The sequence below is a fragment of the Macaca thibetana genome, chromosome 11 (genome assembly GCF_024542745.1).
Source record: "Macaca thibetana thibetana isolate TM-01 chromosome 11, ASM2454274v1, whole genome shotgun sequence".
Classification (NCBI taxonomy): domain Eukaryota; kingdom Metazoa; phylum Chordata; class Mammalia; order Primates; family Cercopithecidae; genus Macaca; species Macaca thibetana.
In genome coordinates this window covers 97,659,352-97,680,678 of record NC_065588.1, presented here as the reverse complement: position 1 = coordinate 97,680,678, position 21,327 = coordinate 97,659,352, and the positions used below count along the sequence as shown (strand labels likewise).

Sequence of the window (21,327 nt, the reverse complement as noted above, 5' to 3'; positions counted from 1 at the left end):
CTTATGATGGTAGATCATAAGGAAATAAGAAAAGGCACCATATTCTTTTCATAATTTAATCTTTGTTTAAACATTTTTGGGCTGGTCTTGAACTCCTGTGCTCAAGCAATCCTCCTGCCTCAGCCTCCCAAGAGCTGGGGTCACAGGCCCGAGCCACCAAGCCCGGCCATATTTTTAACCTACTGATAGGGGTTTATGGAGGTTATATGATTTGGATAGGTTGGTCAATTTTACAATTCTTTTTGGAAAAATACATCTTAAATGACTTTTATGTTTTCTAGAATGGTACTTCAATGTAATCTACCCTTACTAAGCTTGAATTAGGTATACAAGGCACTCTACTGGGTATTATAAATACAAAGATAAAAAGGATACTATCTCTGCACTTACGCAGCAGATGGTTAACTCAGAAATTAAGCATAGGAACAACTGACTAACAGTTCATATAGTTCAGTGCTATTGCAAAAGATATGGAAAAAGTGTGCTGAGCTCCCTGAACCTCCAAGGCCAAACCTTTGAAAGCACCTGGATCAGCTAGTTCAGCTCTATCTAATAATACCTGTGCTGCTCTGGCTGCTGAGAGCTCCTCAGTAGGCTGGATTAAGACACAGAAGAGCGAGCTGGGCAGTCAGAAAGACGTTGGCTTACATCCCAGCTCTGCAACTGATGACTCTAGAGATGTTACTTAACCTCTCGGCACCTTCATCTGTAAAGCAGGTGATATGAGAAAAATGGGACCTGTGTAGGTATTGGAGTCTGACAGACCTAGGTTCATAGCCTAGACCTGTACTTAGACCCTCGCCCTAATTTTCTCATTTATAAAACAGAAATAGTAAGAATATATGCCTCAGGGAGGGTTGTGAGGATCAGAAATAATGTTCTTCGGATTCACAGCATGGAGCAGTCATAGTAACAAAGGTGACAATGATGATGACTGGTAAGGGGACAAAATCCTTCACCCTCATGAAGTTGTGAGGATCAAATGAAATACTTAATGTACCTAGGAGGGCTTTTAAAACTCTTAAGTCTATCCAAATTTATAGAATTAGTAAATTGGGAAGTGATTTAATGTAGCAAATAGTGGTGGTTCATGATGTCATAAATCCCTTTAAAAACTCAATCATCTCGGCCAGGCACAGTGGTTCACGCCTGTAATCCCGGCATTTTAGGAGGCCGAGGTGGGCGGATCATCTGAGGTCAGGGGTTCAAGACCAGTCTGGCCAACATGATGAAACCCTGTGTCTACTAAAAATACAAAAGTTAGCCGGGCATGGTGATGTGCGCCTGTAGTCCCCGCTACTTGGGAGGCTGAGGCGAGGCTGAGGCAGAAGAATCCCTTGAACCTGGGAGGTGGAGGTTGCAATGAGTCAAGATCACACCATTGCACTCCAGTCTGGGTGACAGAGCTAGACTCTGTCTCAAAAAAAAAAAACCAAAAAACCCACCAACCAACCAAACAAAAAAACCTCAATCATCTCATAAAGCTTGAGCCCAAGCATAACCATTAGGTATTCTGCAAAACATAGTTCCTCTGAAGGAGAAAATGCTCCAGTGCAGAGTGCAAACCGATGCTTACCTTCACATCCATGGAGCCCAGGCAGTCTATGAGGAGAGACACAAAAGGATCCAGCATTTCCAGGACATGCTCACTTGAAGACTTGATCTTGGAAGTCTTCAGACTCAGATGCAGCAGCTAACAGGGTTCAGAAAGATATTTCACATTAGTTGCCCATTAGACCAGATGAGTTAGGTAAATGTGAAATGACCTTTAGAGAAAAGCAAATGTTAAGATACTTCTATTTGAAATGATAAAATTTTTTTAAGGAATGACAAACTGCCTGAGAGGGTCTCAGTAAGTCAAGGTGAGAGCTTGCTGTGCAGCTGAGATGCTACGTCTGTTTACCAGAGTCCATTTTCTCAGGATCTACTGTGATTCCAGGCACTGGCTCAGTACGCAGGACATGGCAACAACCAGGATGGACATGGTCTCTGCCTTGATGGATCTTAGGCAGACTCTAAGGAAATAATGACATGTACAGGTAGGGTGCTTTGAGAGTTCTGTGGGAATCTGGTAGAGCAAAGAGTGGGTGGTGAGCTCCTAGGGCAGGAAAGAGTATGGTGACTTTCTAGATGGGGAGGGAAGCCACGGTGGCTGGAACGTGTGTTAGAAAAGTGCGAGTCAATGAAGGGTTTTAAAAAGGAAATGATCAGATTTGTTCTTTTAAAAGCTCACCATCTTTTATTTCATTATTATTACTGTTATTTATTTAGAGACAGGGTCTCACTATATTGTCCATGCTGGAGTGCAGTGGTGCAATAATAGCTCACTGCAGCCTCAAACTCCTGGGCTCAAGTGATTCTCCCACCTTACCCTCCTGAGTAACTAGGACTACAGGTACATGTCATCACACCTGGCAAATTAAAAAATAATTTTTTTTTTTTTTTGTAGAGACAGAGTCTTGCTACGTTGCCCAGGCTGGTTTCAGACTCCTCTCCTCAAGTGATCCTCCTGCCTTAGCCTCCCGAAGTGCTGGGATTATGGGTGTGAGCCACCATGTCTGGCCACTCACCGTCTTTTAAAAAAATTCAAAGTAGTTCAGAGGGGCTCATGGGCAAAGCACTAGTAAGACCTTAATACATATTAGAGCAGAATCATTAATTCTGGGACAGTTACATCTTTTAATGTAAGTGCTGGAAGAGATAAATAGTAAATGGACCAATGCACCTGTAAAAAAAAAAAAATCTAAAATGTATTTACAGTAAGGCATTTCCAATGGAAGTGAGCAGTACTAGAAATTCAACAGAAGGCCGGTCGTGGTGGCTCACACCTGTAATCCCAGCACTTTGGGAGGCCGAGGCAGGTGGATCACCTGAGGTCGGGAGTTCAAGACCAGCCTGACCAACATGGAGAAACCCCGTCTCTACTAAAAATACAAAATTAGCTGGGGTGGTGGCGCATGCCTGTAATCCCAGCTACTCGGAAGGCTGAGGCAGGATAATCGATTGAACCCGGGAGGGGGAGTTTGCAGTGAGCCGAGATCGCACCATTTTACTCCAGCCTGGGGAAAAAGAGCGAAGCTCTGTTTCAAAAAAAAAAGAAATTCAACAGAAGATTAAAAGGTGCAGACTCCCTGAAAGTAGCAAGCCTCATTTTAAGGTTAATTCTTACCCGAAGCCCGGATTCAATAAATATGTGCATGTTGGTTTTCCTGCTCACAACAGCTTTCTGTCCGCCTCGAACTGGAGTTGGGGGAAGCAGAAGGCAGCTCTGGGGTGGCAGACGTGGATCTGGTGCTGGGGCTACTGGATTTCTGTCAATCACGTGACATGAGAAGAGGGGAAAGAACACTGTCAGCTGCATTCCAAGAAGTCACAGTGGCCCTTCTAAAGTGACGACAGCCCAGCACTAAATAATGTGCCATTTGCTCGGGTTTTGCACCCCCCCAACCCCCAAACCATGAGACACAGAAGATTATTAGGCTATTGATTAAGGTTACTAGGACAATATATTTACATTAAGATCAACAGCAGGACACTCCCTTGTTCGATTTCTGAAAATAAATGCCAATGAGTCTCTCTTAGACCACAGAAACAAAAGGAAGTTTACTAATATATAAGATTTTTTTTTTTTTTTTTACTCTGTTGCCCAGACTGAAGTGCAGTGGTGCGATCTCGGCTCACTGCAATCTCCGCCTCCCGGGTTCAAATGATTCTCCTGCCTCAGCCTCCTGTGTAGCTGGGATTACAGGCGCCCAGCACCATGTCTGGCTCATTTTTGTATTTTTAGGAGAGACGGGGTTTCACCAAGTTGGCCAGGCTGGTCTCAAACTCCTGACCTCAGGTGATCTGCCCACCTCAGCCTCCCAAAGTGCTGGGATTACAGGCACGAGCCACCGCACTCGGCTTTTAAGATATTTTAACATCTTTTAAGGTCTCAATCTCTGTTTAATCAGAATACAAGATACAGATTTTAAATCTATCCTATCTTTGAACCAATAAATCTTTAAAACAAAATGGTATCAGAGAAATGCCAACATAATTGTCTGCTGTCACAGCTACCTCATTTATGAGAAAATCTCATGTTGAAATGTACCACACCATAAAGTACCATCTGAGAACTCAGGTGGATACAATTTTATTTTTTACTAAAGCAAAGTATTAAAACAACCCACAGAATGGCTTATCAGACGCAGAGACCTAAATGACAGGTTTTTTTTTTTCCAACTTACTTTTCTTTCTCTGTTAACAGGGGAAGATTTTCACTGATCAAACCATAACTGAGTAATAGAATGGATTCAGCCGTCATTTCCTGATTTACGATTAATCCCACTGTGATTCGGCGTAAAGTTTCATGAACTTTTCGAGCCAGTTTCAAACTTGTGGTATTTTGTAAGATCTAAAGGCAAAACACAAATGTCATGCTGAGATGACACAGAAATGCATTTTGATTTGTCATAATGGTGGTTTTCTTTTACATATTGGCTTTCTAATATATGTTTGGCTTTCTCTTAATTAAAAAACATTCTTAACATAATTTCAAACACAGATATAACATATAAGGTGAAAGTGACCTATACTCTCAACCCCAGGAAGAACCACTGTGCAGGCTTGTGAGCCTCGGGGTTTCCTCCACTCCCTCCCTGTTCTCTGCTGGTGAGGCCTCAGGGCACAATGCCAGAGATCTGAGACTTCTAAGTTAACATCAACTCTCCTGGTACATTAACAGGAGTAACTTAGAGGCGGCAAACACACACACACACACAAAATCAACAAAATGTATTCAATCCTCATAGGAAACCACGAGAATGAAGTGCTGCCGTGGCCAAGCCTAAGGGTCTGATATCAATTATTGGGCCAAATCAGAGGAACCTAATGGGAACCAGGATCAGCAACCTCAGGAAATACTCGGTGCTTCAGAGTTATTATCTTGCATGAAACATAGTATTAATAAATCTCAATACCTTGGAGGGACTTTGTAATATACATCACGGATATATGTGCTCTGCTGACTCTTTTTCATCCTCAAAATGTATCTAACATTCTTAGATAAGGCTCAGATAAAACTAAATGCATTCTAGGAGCAATTATGGAGTTCATCTAGCACCAGAACATTTAGACCTAATGTAATAAATGTCAATAGATAGCGCTCTTTGCTCTAGTTTTAATACACAAAACCAATAAATCAATAACATTTACTGACGTTCACCTCTGCAATAGGCACAGAAATCAACAGGAAGGTGGGTAAATTACAGTCCCTGAGCTTCAGGAGGCAGAATGAAACCATGGTAGGAATGTGAACTTGGATCAGAAAGATCTGGAACTAAATCCTGACTTTTCTCTTTAACCATGTTCCTTTCTACCTTTCCAAGCCTGCCAAGCCTGAATTTTCTTACTTGTAAAATGGAAGTACCATCAATCTCACAGGGTGTGCAGATTAGGAGAGAGAATGTAGCAGTGCTTAGAATATAATATGTCAATAAATGCCAGTTTTCTTCCTCTTGGCAACCTGGAAGTGGCAACCTGTGTCCAAAGGCTTTCTAATATCTATTTACTCATAATTAAAATGAATTTTTTGGTAAATGTAAATATACATTTTTAATCGAGACAGGTTCTTGCTATATTGCCCCAGGCTGGTCTCGAACTCCTGGGCTCAAGCAATTCCTGCCGCCTTGGCCTTCCAAAGTGCTGGATTTACAGGTGTGAGCCACCATGACTGGCCTAAAATAAATTCTTAATAAAATTTCAAACACGGACATAACATATAAAGAAATGTTACTTATAACCTCAACCTCAGAGATAAGCACTATGTGGCTTGTGTGCCTCAGGATTTCTTCATGTTCTTAGCTGCTGACTCGACCCAGCTATAATATTCATCTCCACTCAATTCCTGTTGCCTTTCTTTCTCATCTCATGGTTTACATTGGGGACTATGACTTTTGAATCAAAGCACTCACTGGCCATATGGTCCTAGAGCCCTAGCACCTAAGGAAATCATGCATGATCAAGAACAGTGTTTCAGGTTGCCCCGCATCATTCCTTTTAGGAACTCATGAGATTCCAATGCTGTGATCTCCCGAATTGCATTCAAGTCCTTACCTCTTTCAAGGGAAGGATAAGTTTTGTAACCTGATCTTTTCCTACAAACTTGCCCAGGATTTCATAAGAGTCGTAACTTTTGCTTCTTCGTGCTTCCATGACTTTGGAGAGGATCTGCTTTACTTCCTTCTCTTCAGCAACAGCACCAAACAACTCATGGTTAAAAATCTTTGGAAGAAAAAGGACAAATGGCAATAATGTGCACTCAGCAAGATATGCCAACATAAGCAGTTACTGAACAGAGGCCCTGACATGTCCTAATCAAAGAAATGCAGGTTGGACTGGGCTCAAATTAGATGGAAGAAATTTCTTTTAGAATGCACTTGTTTTCAATGCAATTTAGGGATCAATTACTTAAAAAACAAACACATAAGAAACACTTAAAGGTTGATACTAATGGGAAACAAAGAAAAATCCTTCACAGATGTACATATATAATTGTATGACTGTATAGACAGTTACTTCTTTTTGATGCACCAAAGAGTAGCTTAATTTCCCTTCAAGAAGTTCTCAGAATCTTTGCAATCCAATTAATTATTTACACTCTAATAACAAATTAAAAATATTTGCAATCTAATTATTAATCTAATTAATTATTTGTTTTTTGAGACAAAGTCCCACTCTGTCACCCAGGCTGGAGTGCAGTAGTGTGATCTCAGCTCACTGCAACCTCCACCTCCTGGGTTCAAGCAATTCTTATGTCTCAGCCTCCCAAGCAGGTGGGAATACAGGAATTTCCCACCCCACCTGACTAATTTTTGTACTTTTAGCAGAGATGGGGTTTCACCATGCAGCCCAGGCTGGTCTCAAACTCCTGGTCTCAAGTGATCCACCCGCCTCAGCCTCCTGAAGTGCTGGGATTACAGGCGTGAGCCACTGTGCCTGGTCTAATGTAAATATTTAAATTGAGATTCAAAATGTTAGTGTCTACATTTTAAAATAAATGAACAAAAACTTATGTGGCAAATTTATTCTCTTCACAATTGTAGCCTCCAAATTAGCACACTATCCAATTTTTTCTTTTCGTTTTTTTTGAGACAGAGTCTCACTCTGTCGCCCAGGCTGAAGTGCAGTGACATGATCTGTGCTCACTGAAACTTACACCTTCCAGGTTCAAGCAATTCTCCTGCTTCAGCCTCCTGGGTAGCTGGGATTATAGGCGCATACCACCATGCCTGGCTAATTTTTGTATTTTTGTTAGAGACGGGTTTCACCATGATGGCCAGGCTGGTTTTGAACTCCTGGCCTCAAGTGATTTGCCCACCTCAGCCTCCCAAAGTGCTAGGGTTACAGGCATGAGCCATAGCATCCAGCCCAATTTTAAAAGTTATTATTAATTTCCCACTGTATTATAAATAAAGCTCCTGTGAACATAATTTATTTCTTAAAAATAGATTCTTAGATGTGACTGAAAATCTTTTCTCATTTCAAAAGCTCTTGATACAAAATGGCAACTTACTTTCCGGAAAGATCATACCAATTGATGAGCTCCTTGCAGTGACAGAGTGCCCATCTCGCTTTAGTCTTAGCTTTTTAAACCTCTGCTAATCTAAAAGATGAGGTGTTACATTATTTTCATTTTTATGGGCTATTATTATTTCTTATTTTGTGAACTGATTTTTTTGTGTCATTTGCCCACTTAAAAAAAATTAGAATTCATTTCTGTAAGTCTTACCTCAATCATTATATCCAAACAAGAGTCCAAATCCCCGACTTGCAGCTTATTGGTGAGGCCTTGCAGCAACATGTGAACAGTGAAAGTCAGCACATGGACCTAAGGTAAGATGCACAGTAACAATATGAATGTTAACAGTGTCACACTAGGAAAACATCAGATCTAGGAAGCACTGCAAAGAGCACACTCAGAGTTTATATGTCTTCTATTGCCAGGAGAAGCTTCCACAAATGACACAGTTATTTCACTATCTAAAATCTTATAACCGAATGATCACTTCGTACCAAAGGTGTTCAGAAACACACTACCATTCTTAGATCTGTTGTTGGGACTAAACCAGGCCAGTGATTTATAAAGAGAGGCACAAGAGTCTTGAACTTTATTTTTATTTATTTATTTATTTATTTTGGAGACAGAGTGTTGCTCTTGTAGCTCAGGCTGGAGTGCAATGGCGCGATCTCGGCTCACTGCAACCTCCGTCTCCCGAGTTCAAGAGATTCTTCTGTCTCAGCCTCCCGAGGAGCTAGGATTACGGTCACTCAGCACCATGCCTGGCCAATTTTTTTGTACTTTTAGTAAAGGTGGTGTTTCATCATGTTGGCCAGGCTGACCTCGAACTCCTGACCACAGGTGATCTGCCTGCCTCAGCCTCCCAAAGTGCTGCGATTACAGGCGTTAGCCACTGTGCCTGGCCAAGAGTCTTGAACTTTAAAAAAAGAAGACCAACCTGTGAATTAAGGAGCTTGCCCATGTTGAATGTAATCAAAGCTTGTAAATAAAAGGTTATGAAGGAAACAAGTTTTTGCACCCCATAGCAACCAAGCTGATGTTTCCTGAGCGCTTACTACAGGGTAGGTACTGTATGAATACCTTGCATGTATTACATCATTTAAGCCTCACTCAGCCAATCTATGGAGTAGGTACTACATTATGAGCAGTTTTTAGACGAGGAAGCTGAGGCACAAAGAGGTCATGGATAAGAACTGGTGGAGTGAAGATTAGAAACCAGTCTCAGGCTCTACAACAGGTTATCCTGCCTCTCAAGCTTTTTGAATTCTTTATGCTGCTTCTAGGGCTGTGAAATTATCAAGGTAAATATCAGATAATGGTCATAGGCTAAGGAAACACATTTAGTTGTCAAAACATAGATTGGGTCTTAAAGGCATAGTTTCTTATGTACTTACTTGTGATCCTTCATTTTTTTTTGGAGGCAGAGTTTTGTTCTGTCGCCCAGGCTGGAGTGCAGTGGTGCGATCTCAGCTCACTGCAACCTCTGCCTCCTGGGTTCAAGAAATTCTTATGCCTCAGCCTCCAAAGTAGCTGGGATTACAGGCATGTGCCACCATGCCCAGCTAATTTTTATATATACATATTTTTTAATAGAGACAGGGTTTCAGCATGTTGGCCAGGCTGGTCTTGAACTCCTGACCTCAAGTGATCTGCCCACCTCAGCTTTCCAAAGTGCTGGGATTACAGGTGTGAGCCACAGCATTCGGCCTCTACTTGTGATCTTTAAGTACTTTTATATATAGACAGGTTCCCAACTTACATTGTTTTGATCTATGATTTTTCAACTTTATGATGGATTTACTGGGACACTATCTCATCAAAAAAGTCAAAAAGCATCTGTATTTGAAATGTTTGCTGTGAAACTTATATAGAGAGAGAGAGACAGGGTCTTGCTATGTTGTCATGCTGGCTTTGAACACCCTGGGCTCAAGGTGTTCACCTCCCACTTCAGCCACCTGAGTCGCTGGCAGTAAAGGTGCACACCACTGTGCCCAACTTTCCTATAACTGTAAAAAATCCTTTCGGTGGCGGTGAGGATGACGAGTGATGCTCAAAGAGAACAATTCTGGTACAGTCTACATGATCAATACTAAAGCTGAAATCAGTTGTTCTCTCAACTCTAATTTAGTTATTTTAACAAATAATGGGATAGATTTGAAGAACAGATGGTTACAGAAAAAAAGGGCTACTCATTTAAATACCTCAGGTGTTCCTTAAAAATGTGTGCATGAATCCTCAAGAACAGAGATGTGTTCCTCCTTGTATGTCCAGTTCCCAATAGACCATGTCTCGCAATGCTGTGGTGGTGGCAGTGGCCTTGAAATGGGGACGGGCGGAGCTACAACTCTGGGAGGGGAAGTTTCCTCTACATTCATTGGAACTATAGTTCTGAGAGGGTTGGCCTAGTCTAGTTGCTTTTCTGTTTCTGTCTTGCCATTGCTTGGCCCCTGATATGGGCACAGCTGCAGGAGGCACATGGCAGAGTGGGAAAAATAAAGCCCCAGTTTTCTAGCAGAAAGACTTAAACGAATGCAAAAATTAAGTGTCAGCAAAGAAATAGAAGATCTAAAGAAAAAATAAATGAATATTTTAGAACTGAAAAACCCAAAAACTGAAATAAGAAACTCATTGGATGAACTCAATTGCAGAAAGATATGAAAGAGGGAAGAGTCAGTTAACCTGCAGATAGACTGAAAGAAATTATCCAACCGGAACAGAGTGGAAGAATAGCAAAAAAAAAAAAAAAAAAAAAAAAAAAAATGTATCTATATATATGAATACAGCCTCAGGAACCAGTGGGAGAAAAACAAACATTCATTTCACTGGAGTCCCAGGAGAGGAGAAAGAGTGCACTGCAGGAAATTTATTTTAAAAAATACTGGGGCTGGGTGCAGTCGCTCATGTCCGTAATCCCAGCATTTTGGAAGGCCGAGGCAGGCAGATCTCTTGAGGCCAGGAATTTGAGACCAGCCTGGATAACATGGTGAAACCCCATAGCTACTAAAAATACAAAAACAATTAGCTGGGCGTGGTGGCTCATGCCTGTCATCCCAGCTACTTGGGAGGCTGAGGGATGCGAATTGCTTGAACCTGAGAAATGGAAGTTGTAGTAAGTCAAGATCATACCAGTGCACTCCAGCCTGAGTGACAGAGCAAGACTCTGTCTCCAGAAACAAAACAAAACAAAACAAAAACACAAACAAATACTGGCTGAATCGTCTTCAAATGTGGCCAAGAAGCTCAGCAAATGCCACACAGAGTAAACCCAAAGAAATCCACACTTAGACACATCATGATCAAACTGCTGAAAAATAATGGCAAAGCCTTTAAAGCAGCCCAAGATAAACAGCACATTAGTAAGAAGGGGGCAACAAATTGAATAACTCATCAGAAAGGCAGGAAGGGATGCTTCATAATTTGTAAGTGTGATGATGGGGTTTTTGTGTTTATGTGTGAGATGTGTCTCCTTCAACCTTGTTACAATAGTTGGGCATTATCTGCCTGATGTGGAAAAAAAAGAAAAGACAGGTTGGAAGGAAGTAGAACAATATTTTTAAAGGAAAGAACTAAACAGCTAAAAAGAAAGAACCGTTAAAGTGAAATTATATATCCAGCAACAATATGTTTTAGGAATGAAGGTAAAAGGAAGACATTCATAGAAGAAAACTAAGAGAATCTGTTCCCACCGTGCCTGCTCCATAGCATTGCTAAAGGACACACTCTAGACTACGGCAAAATGATATTAGAAAGACGTGTGGAAATTCAGAAATGAAGGAAGAACAGCAGAAACAGTAAATCTCTAGGTAGAACAGACTACTCTCCTCTTTTTTTGGGGGGGGTGGGGGTGGGGACGGAGTCTCGCTCTGTCACCCAGGCTGGAGTGCAGTGGCGTGATCTTGGCTCACTGCAAGCTCTGCCTCCTGGGTTCACACCATTCTCCTGCCTCAGCCTCCCAAGTAGCTGGGACTACAGGCGCCCGCCACCACGCCCGGCTAATTTTTTGTATTTTTAGTAGAGACGGGGTTTCACAGTGTTAGCCAGCGTGGTCTCAATCTCCTGACCTCGTGATCTGCCCGCCTCGGCCTCCCAAAGTGCTGGGATTATAGGCATGAGCCACTGCGCCTGGCCCAGACTACTCTCCTCTTAAGTGCTGAGAACTTGTGTGACAATTATAAGTAAAAATTGTAATACTGCCTAATGAAGTTTTCAATATACAGAGATGTTAATACATAAAGAGCTATAATACAAAGGGTGAAGGGCAAAGGGACCTACAGGGTGATATGGTTTCTACATTCCACTTGAATTGGTAAAACACTGATTCTCAGTAGACTCTTGAAAGTTAAGTTAATATATGGTAATCTATAGAGCAACTACTAAAAATCTATACAAAGAAAGATAGTCAAAATGAATATGACATTTCTTAGTGTGTTAGATTTACAGTCTATAGACTAGGAACCTTACCCATTAACAAACTAGGATGTACAAGGTAAAGCTAACTACCAGGAGTCTTAATCATATAGATGGTACCAAAATTGTTTTCTTCAAGCATCATTCTTCATCCCCAACCCAACAAGTAACATGGCTGCTTACTTGAAAAGAACAAGCTACAGCATTCCTCAAACTTCAAATCACCCAGGGATCATATGAAAATGCAGTTTCTGTAGGTCAGGTGTAGGACCTTTAAATCCTGTATTTCTCACAAGCCCCAGATGCTGCAAATACTGTCTGTCCAGGCGCCATGGTTGGAGCAGCAAGGGGCTAGATACCACATAACCACTCGGACTGCTGCGTATTCCACTTGGTGCTCTTATTTTATTTTTTTGAGACAGGGTTTCACTCTGTAGCCCAGGCTGGAGTTCTGTGGCACAATCACAGCTCACTGCAGCCTTGACCTTCCAGGCTCAAGCAATCCTCCCACCTCAGCTCCCTGAGTAGCTGGGACCACAGACATGTGCCATCAAGCTTGGTTATTTTTATTATTGTTTTTTGTAGGGAAGAGGTCTCACTATGTTAACCAGGCTGGTCTTGAACTCCTGGCCTAAAGTCATCTCCCTGCCTTGGCCTCCCAAAGTGCTGGGTGTACAGGCATAAGCCACCGTACCCAGCCCCTTATTTTATAACTTACATTTTATATTCCAACTCTTAAACAAATGTGTATGTTCTTTATTATTCATACCAGTGATAACACAGTCAATACACATTCAAAAATAATTATATTAAGAACTCAGAGAATATAAAGCTTGATATGAAGTAATTTGAGAGAAAAAGATAGGTCATGTAACCCAAGCCTATGAGGATCTTTTAAAAATCAGATATAGGAACTATTCAAATAACAGATTTCCTTAATACTAATTAGAAACTTTTGAATATTACTGCTCAGTGTCTCAGTGGATCAAATTGATTAAAGACAGGCCCGAAGTTCCATAACTTGCAGTGTTCAAGTTGCAAATATTTTAACTCCAACAGAACTTGAATATAAAGCACAAGATGCAATTTACCTGGTATCCACGGACAAGGGTAGTCTGTAATTCTTTTAAAACATATTGGAGGAAGTGCACACCAAGATCCTCTATTATCTTCGCAAGAGTGCTGCGTGCAATGTCTCTGATTTCTTGGGCTCTGTTCTTGAGTAGGGCACACACTTTCAGCAAAATACTAGAAAATGAGAAGTTGAAAAATGATTAATCAAATAAACGAAGCAATTAAACATATACATATCCTTTTGTCTCTTAATTACTCATAACTCAAATTTCCCTGTTAAGACTCTAAACCACAGCAAGTTATGACAGTACTTTTCCTCTTCCTGACAAAAGAGGTTCAAAAACAAGGAAGAAAAGCAGCAATTTCTGAGTTTCACTAAACTTCTAATTTGTTACAAAACACACCTTGGCAGATTAGCTTCCATAACTTCTTGTGGAAGGGACTGCATTAGTTTAACCATGGCAAACGCTAATGGAACGCGAACCACTTCCTCATCATTCACAACCTTTGACTTGATGAGCTTGTGTTCTTCTTCTCTTTTAGTCTGCAAGAAACATTTAGGTTAAGTTAAAATAAAAGTAAATGGATCAGTGATCTACCAACACTGCAACCTTGTATTTGAAAGACAAATTTTTCTAGAAGGATGGATGATCATTTAAAAAAAAGAAAGAAAAGAAAGGCAGCTCTTTCTATAGATCTTAAGCCCATTTCTAAGTTTATTTAAAAATAAACCAAATCTCTAATTTGAGGATAGCTCTCTAAAAATTATAAAAATAACAGGAGTAAGAATGTTCTACTTTTCAAAGAAGCCATCAGAAAAAAAATAAAGCCAAATTTTCACCAGTGTGGATTTTCACTGCTGTGCAGTATAGGAAACTCATATAAAATGTGTATCAGTTGGAACAGTCAAGTGTTTGAGTGACGCTGTTAGTATATATAAATACAGGGCCTCAAATAAAAGTTTATTTACAAATATACAAAATATACAAAAATATAAATCAATATTATATGCCAGGAGTTACCAAACTTTCTCTGAAGAGGGCCAGATAGTATTTTTGGCTTTATGGGCTCTGACTTAACTCTGATGTTGTGATAAAAAGTCAGTACTAAACACTATGTAAACAAATGGGTAATTGTGTTCCAATAAAGCTATACAAAAACAGGCCACAGGCTAGATTTAGTCCCTGAGCCATTGTTGGCCAACCCGTGTTTCACCCTGAGAAGGAAAGAAAGGCTTTGGCTTCATGAGAACGCACTGCTAAATATTATCTCTGTTAACTAAGAGAAAGATGAATTTTGAATAGTGCAGAACTGACCAAAAAGTACGAAAGGGAAACATATTCTAATTTTTAATAACCTTTTTGGGACACGGGAGTCTCTTAATAACTACTTTGGAGATGGAAAAGCATTTATTTACCATATCAAAATCATAAAGAATGAGTGTTACTGCTTAGTTGCAGCAGGATAAGCCTGAAGTTGAAGGGATAAGAGTAGAGGGGTGAATTGTGAAGTGTTGAGAGAAAAGGAAATCTAAAAGCTGAAATCAATCAATAATCACTAAGAGCCTCAGTGTGACAGGGCTCCACCAACACCAGAATTCACACAGACCTGCTGGACCCCAGATAAAGTTATTACCGTAGATGCAAGGCATTTATGTAGCCTGGGTAGAATATCCCCGGTTATGGTTCCTTGGATATTTTTAATTGTTCTCTCTAATTCTTCCTTGTTTTGAGGAAGGAAAGAGACACGTTTTGTGATACACTCGGATTCTTTAGCTGATGTCCCTCCAGAGTCAGCTGGATCAGGGGTTCCCGGCTGTTCGTGGTCTGACAAACTCTTGCATGTATTTTCCTTCTCTTCCTCATCCACGTGCTCTAATTCCATGGCCTCAGGCTCTGGTAACTCAATTGCTTCAATGGCATCTATGTTTAATAAACAATAAAAGTCACCTTAAATCAAATAAGGAAACCACAAAGTTGTGGTAAGCAGTTTTTCCCACCAACATCCAACTTCCGATAAAAAATATCTAATCAGCAACTGTGGGCAGGCAAGGTAAGTGCTGAGGAACGAGCAGTAAATGAGAGGACTATGGGTTTTGCTTTCTCACAGTTTAGAGTTTAATGAGAGAGACAAATAAACTGCTGATTATAAAAGAACACAGAACAGCAAGTACAGGGTAATAGGGGAACCCACTGGGAGGCTTGGGGGGCAGGAACGTCTTAACCAAATAAAGCACCTCCATTCATGAGCATGAAAATCCTAATGACAGCCAACTGCCCATAGAGTCTTTGTCAGTTTCTGGTATGCGATTACAAGAATTTTACAAGTTAGTGGGGATTCCTCTTTTCCAATCATCTGGAATAGCTGGTATAGGTTGAAATGATCTACCCCTTGAATGGTTGGTAAAACTTAGCTATAAACCAATCTGTGCCTGGTGTTTTCATCAGATGATTAACTGCAGATTCAATTTTTTTTTTTTTTTTTTTGAGACAGAGTCTTGCTCTGTCACCCAGGCTGGAGCGCAGTAGTGCGATCTCAGCTTACTGCAACCTCTGCCTCCTGGGTTCAAGCAATTCTCGTGCCTTAGCCTCCTGAGTAGTTGAGATTACAAGTGTGCACCACCGTGCCCAACTAATTTTTTGTATATTTAGTACACACAGGGTTTCGCTATGTTGACCAGGCTGATCTCGAACTCCTGGCCTCAAGTGATCCACCTGCCTTGGCCTCCCAAAGTGCTGGGATTACAGGCGTGAGCCACCATGCCCCAGCCTAACTGTGCATTCAATTCCTTTAATGGTTAGAAATCTATCTAGATGTTCTATTTTCTTCTAAAGTCAGTTTTTGCATTATATTTTTCTAAGAATTTGTACATCTCAGCCAAGTATTCAAATTTATAAATACAAGGATACCTTTTGACTTAATTGTGACCCTTTTTAATTCCTAGTAATGTTTATTACATCTTCTATTTTTACAGATCAATCTTGTCAGGCATTTGCCAATTTATAATCTTCTAAGTAGCTGGGATTACAGTTGTGAGCTACTGTCCCTCGCCCAATTTATAATCTTTTCAAATACTTATTTATTTTTAACTTTGTTGATTTTTTTCTATTGTATCCAGTTGATTTTCCACCAATTGCTGCTCTAATTTTTAATTACTTATTTTCTTACACTTTCTTTCTATTTATTGTGTAATGCTCTTTTCACACAAGAAGGTGATAAAATTGGATTTCTATATTAATAATCTACAGCTCACATTTTTTCACTGATACAATTTAGACTAGCCTTCTCTTCTGTTATATAGTTTTCCAAGAATACTTAAACCATTCATTTTAGCTTCCCTCTTGACTCATTAATTGGCCATTGCTAGTAAGAGCAGACAAAGGGAATAAGTTGACTGTCACCATCTTTACTCATTATCATAAACTATCCAAGAATAAGATGAAAATCTTGTTTAAGAAAGTTTAAGGGGCGGGCATGGTGGCTCACGCCTGTAATCTCAGCACTTTGGGAGGCCGAGGCGGGTGGATCACGAGGTCAGGAGATCGAGACCATGCTGGTTAACACAGGGAAACCCCGTCTCTACTAAAAATATGAAAAAATTAGCCGGGCGTGGTGGTGGGCGCCTGTAGTCCCAGCTACTCGGGAGGCTGAGGCAGGAGAACGGCGTAAACCCGGGAGGTGGACCTTGCAGTAAGCTGAGATCGCGCCACTGCACTCCAGCCTGGCGACCAAGAGAGACTCTGTCTCAAAAAACAACAACAACAACAACAACAACAAAACGAAAAAAGTTTAAGAAACTTACTTTCTTCATTCTCAATTTTTTCCATTTGTTCTTCAAGAGTTTTGTGGTCAAAGTGGAATGCTTCTAACACTATTACTAGCAAACTGTAAAAAAAAAAAGTACACAGAAATGTTCATTTGATTATTAATATCATTGGACTATAAAAGGAGAGGAAATTTAAACACTAATAAACATTAAAATTATTTTTATTAGCACTTTTAATTTTAACAGGTATTAGCATAACCTTATTAATACAAGATAAAAGTAAATTGAGATACAGAAAGACTAATTCAGAAAATATTTTTAAAATTACATTTAAAAAACAAAACAAAAATAAGAAGCTTGACCATACCTGACACCCAGTTTTTGATTGATCTGTCCCGTTTGTAAGACATGAATGAAATGTTTCAAGTAATACATATATGCTGACCAAGAGAGATGTTTGCAAATGGCTCCAATAATCTCTGTGGCAGCAATAGTTATATTTTCATGCTGTAAAATAAATCCAGAGTATCAATGCAGAACAAGGATTTGCTAATAAAATGCAAGGCTAACTCAGTATATTGAAAAACTTAGTAGGTTCTCGGTAATTACAGAAGAGAAAGAATGCCCAAACTATGCTCATTTTCCCCTCTAACCCTAGGAAAACATGTTATCCATTTAAAGGAATTATATCATCTTTTAAAGGCTATTAACATATTTTGGACTATTTTCCACTCAGACCTCCTTAATGGGTTCAAGACTACAGAAAGCAAATGAAATAAATTCAATGTAGAAAAACCGACAAATGACAAAAATTATGTATTGTGCTACTCAGTCCTCAAAAGTACATTGTGGGTGGTGGGGGTCGAGGGGAGGAAGATAATCGGAAAAATAGCTAATGCATGTTGGGCTTAATACCTAGGTGATGGGTTAGTAGGTACAGCAAACCACCATGGCACATGTTTACCTATGTAACAAACCTGCACATCCTGCACATGTACCCTGCAACTTTTATCAAAAAAAGAAAAAAAAAGTACACTGACTCAGAGACATCTCTTTCAGGCCATGATGAAAAACAGAGAGTGGATTTACCTGTAGACCTTAAACTAGAAAAGCAGGCAAAACGCATGAAACAGGCCAGGCGCGGTGGCACACGCCTGTAATCCCAGCACTTTGGGAGGCCAAGGAGGGCGGATCACAAGGTCAGGAGTACAAGACCAGCCTGACCAACATGGTAAAACTTCGTCTCTACTAAAAATACAAAAATTAGTTGGGCATGGTGGTGAGCACCTGTAATCCCAGCTACTCAGGAGGCTGTGGCAGGAGAATCGCTTGATTCCGGGAGGCGGAGGTTGCAGTGAGCCAAGATTATGCCACGGCACTCCAGCCTAGGCCACAGAGTGAGACTCCATCTTGGAAAAAAAAAAAAAAATACATGAAACAACAGTTTCCAAACCTTGGATATCAACCACTGCAGGCCAGTGATCTCTGACAGAAATAAATAAATAAAGTGAGGCTTATAATTACCCCAATTTACTCTGTGGAGAGAACTGTTAAGTTGCAGCACAGGAAGAGAAACCAAAAAGAGCCCAGTGGTCTTCCTGAGTTAGAAGACAGGGTTGAGGCTACGGTAGCTAGAGTCCACGGGGCACAGCACCAGAGAGAAGAGCTGCACAGAGGGAAGCTGCACAGAGCAAGCCCCTTGAGTCTTCGGCTGAGTACTGAGCAGTAAGCGTGAGTAAGGAAGACACGGGAAAAGAACCAAAGAAGGGAACAGGCAAAACAATCATCAAAGACCATATAAGGTTGAGGCTAGTTCACAGTCCCATCAGCCAGAGTGAAACACCTCATGCTACACAGGGCATTGGGTATTTAGGTCCTTAGAATGGTAGTATCTCAGTACCAGGGCCCTATTAGTCATAGACTAAAGGCTGCTCCTGCCCTAAGAGAGCTTGAAAGCAAGATTCTAAAGAATTAGACTATTCACAAGTAATCTAACTGCATCTGAGAATAATTCTCAGGAATACTTAAAGACATCCTAATGTACCCAACGCCCAGTAAGGTAAAATTCATAATGTCTGGCACCTAATAAGAAATTACAGCTGGGCATGGTGGCGCTCGCCTGTAGTCCCAGCTACTCATGAGGCCAGTGTGGGAGAATCACTTGAGAATAGCCTGGGCAACAAAGCCAGAACTCCATCTCTACAAAAAATAAATTAAAAATTAGCCAGATGCAGTGGTGTACACCTGGAGTCCCAGGTACTTGGGAGGCTGAGGTGCGAGGATCATTTGAGTCCAGGAGTTTGAAGCTGCAGTGAGCTATGATCATACCACTGCACTCCAGCCTGAGAGACAGAGCGAGACCCTGTGCAAGTTTTCTAGCAGGCTTGGCAATAATTTATAAAATTCTCATATGGTTATAAGTAGTTAAAACTTTAATACTTAGAAAAATAAAAGAAGTGAGAGAAAAGCATAAGAATGTTAAGGAGAGACATGAAAGATATTTTGAAAAGATGAAATTGACTTCTAGAGATAAAAAAGACAATTCTGAGAGGGAAGATATACTGGATGGGATTTACAGCAGATTAGACAATGCAGATAAAAAGATTAGTGAACTTGAAGACAGAGCAGCAGAAAAATGAAACAAAATAAAACCCAGAAAAAAAAAAAAGATGAAAAAAGCAAAACAATATAAAAGCCTCTGAGTTATGGGACAACTTCAAGTGACCTAATAATGTACACTGGAGTCTCCAAAGGCAAGAAGGGGACCCAAAAATATTTAAAGAAATAATATATGAAAATTGCCAAGTTTGGCTGGGAATAGCGGCTCAACCCTGTAATCCCAACACTTTGGGAGGCCATCGCGGATGGATCACTTGAAGTCAGGAGTTTGACACCAGCCTAGAAAACATAACAAAACCCCGTCTCTATCAAAAATATAATAAAATTAGCCAAGAGTAGTGGCATATGCCTGTAGTCCCAGTTACCAGAGAGGCTGAGGTAGGAGAATTGCTTGAACCTGGGAGGCAGAAGTTGCAGAAAGCAGAGATTGTGCCACTGCAGCCTGGGTGGCAGAGTGACATTCTCACTCCAGCCTAGGTGACAGAGTGAGATTCTGTCTCCAAAAAAAAAAAAAAGAAAAGAAAATTGTCAAGTTTTATGCAAACTACATATCTATATATTCAAGAAGGTCAATGAACCCCGAGCACAAGAATCATAAAAGAAACGACACTAAGGTACTCATAATCAAATGGCTTAAAACCAAAGGTAAAGAGATACATTTTTAAAAGCAGTTAAGAAAAAACTCTATAAAAAAATCCAGAAACTGTCTACAAGGGCCAGGCCAAACAATAACAACAACAAACAAACAAAAAAACAAAACAAAAACAAACAACCCCCAAACACATTACATTCGGGGGAACAAAGTTAAGAATGACTTCTCATTGGAAATAATACAAGCCAGAATACAGTTGAGCACCATCTTTGAAGTACTAGAAGGAAAAAACAAAAACAAAAACACAATAAACCTATCAATCGAGAATTCTATACCCAGCAACATTATCTTGCAAAAACAAAGACAAGCAAAGACAAACAAAAGCTGTAAGAGTGAATCGCTAGTAGACCTGGACTAAAAATTAAGGGAAGTCCTCTTGTCAGAAATAAAATGAAGTCCAGGCACAGTGGCTCATGCCTGTAATTTCAGTACTTTGGAGGCTGAAGTGGGAGGGTTGCTTGAGGCCAGGTGTTTAAGACCAGCCTGAGCAACAAAGGAGACCCTGTCTCTACAAACAAAAACAAAAAAACAAAAAACTCACATACACACAACAAACAACAACAAAAATTCTCCTTTGTTTCCTGCCACAACAAATAAATAAGAAATTTTAAAAATATAATTAGAAGAAGAAAAATGATACCAGATGAATATGTGGAACTCCACAAAGAAACAAAGAGCACCAGAAACTATAAATGTGTAAGCAAATATAAAAGACCTTTTCTTTATTTTCAAAGAGTTCCTTAAAAGATAATTGACTACTTAAAGCAAAAATGACAACAATGTACTGTGTAGTTTAAAATGAATGGAGAGGCAAAAACCTATGGCAAAAATCCCTCAATAACTAATAAGCCAATAGAGATAAAATAAAATCTCAAAAAAGTATAATTAATCCAACAGAAAAAAAGATAAAGAGAAAAAAAGAAAAAATGGGGTCAAATGGAAAATAAGAAGACTCAGATCAAAACACAATCTTATAAATAATCATATTAAATGCGAATGGTCTAAATACCAATTAAAAGGTTGTTGGACTGGATAAAAAGCAAGACCCAGTCAAAAGCTACCAATAAGAAACCAACTTTAAATGTAAAGTCATAATTAGGTTAAAAATATAAGTCTAGAAAAGGATATACTGGCAGGGCACGGTGGTTCACGCCTGTAATCCCAACACCTTGAGAGGCTGAGGTGGGTGGATCACCTAAGGTCATGAGTTCCGGACCAACCTGGTGAACATGGTGAAGCTCCATCTTT

The 21,327-nt window shown here is 40.1% G+C and overlaps 1 protein-coding gene and 1 non-coding gene across 2 annotated transcripts in view; one reads left to right on the top strand and one right to left on the bottom strand.

Moving 5' to 3' along the window:
* UTP20 (UTP20 small subunit processome component) overlaps positions 1–21,327 on the bottom strand; it is a 108,872-nt gene that overhangs the window by 16,672 nt on the left and 70,873 nt on the right. The window contains exons 39-48 of the mRNA XM_050750205.1: positions 17,176–17,315; positions 16,845–16,927; positions 14,678–14,964; positions 13,447–13,586; positions 13,060–13,216; positions 7,772–7,870; positions 6,097–6,264; positions 4,230–4,396; positions 3,170–3,311; positions 1,577–1,693 (exon numbers count right to left, since the gene is read on the bottom strand). Coding sequence (XP_050606162.1) covers positions 1,577–1,693; positions 3,170–3,311; positions 4,230–4,396; positions 6,097–6,264; positions 7,772–7,870; positions 13,060–13,216; positions 13,447–13,586; positions 14,678–14,964; positions 16,845–16,927; positions 17,176–17,315 — 1,500 coding nt within the window. The remainder of the gene's footprint in view (positions 1–1,576; positions 1,694–3,169; positions 3,312–4,229; positions 4,397–6,096; positions 6,265–7,771; positions 7,871–13,059; positions 13,217–13,446; positions 13,587–14,677; positions 14,965–16,844; positions 16,928–17,175; positions 17,316–21,327) is intronic.
* LOC126931934 (small nucleolar RNA U13) lies at positions 10,967–11,068 on the top strand. The gene has a single exon (XR_007718038.1). It is a non-coding gene; the product is annotated as a small nucleolar RNA U13 (small nucleolar RNA).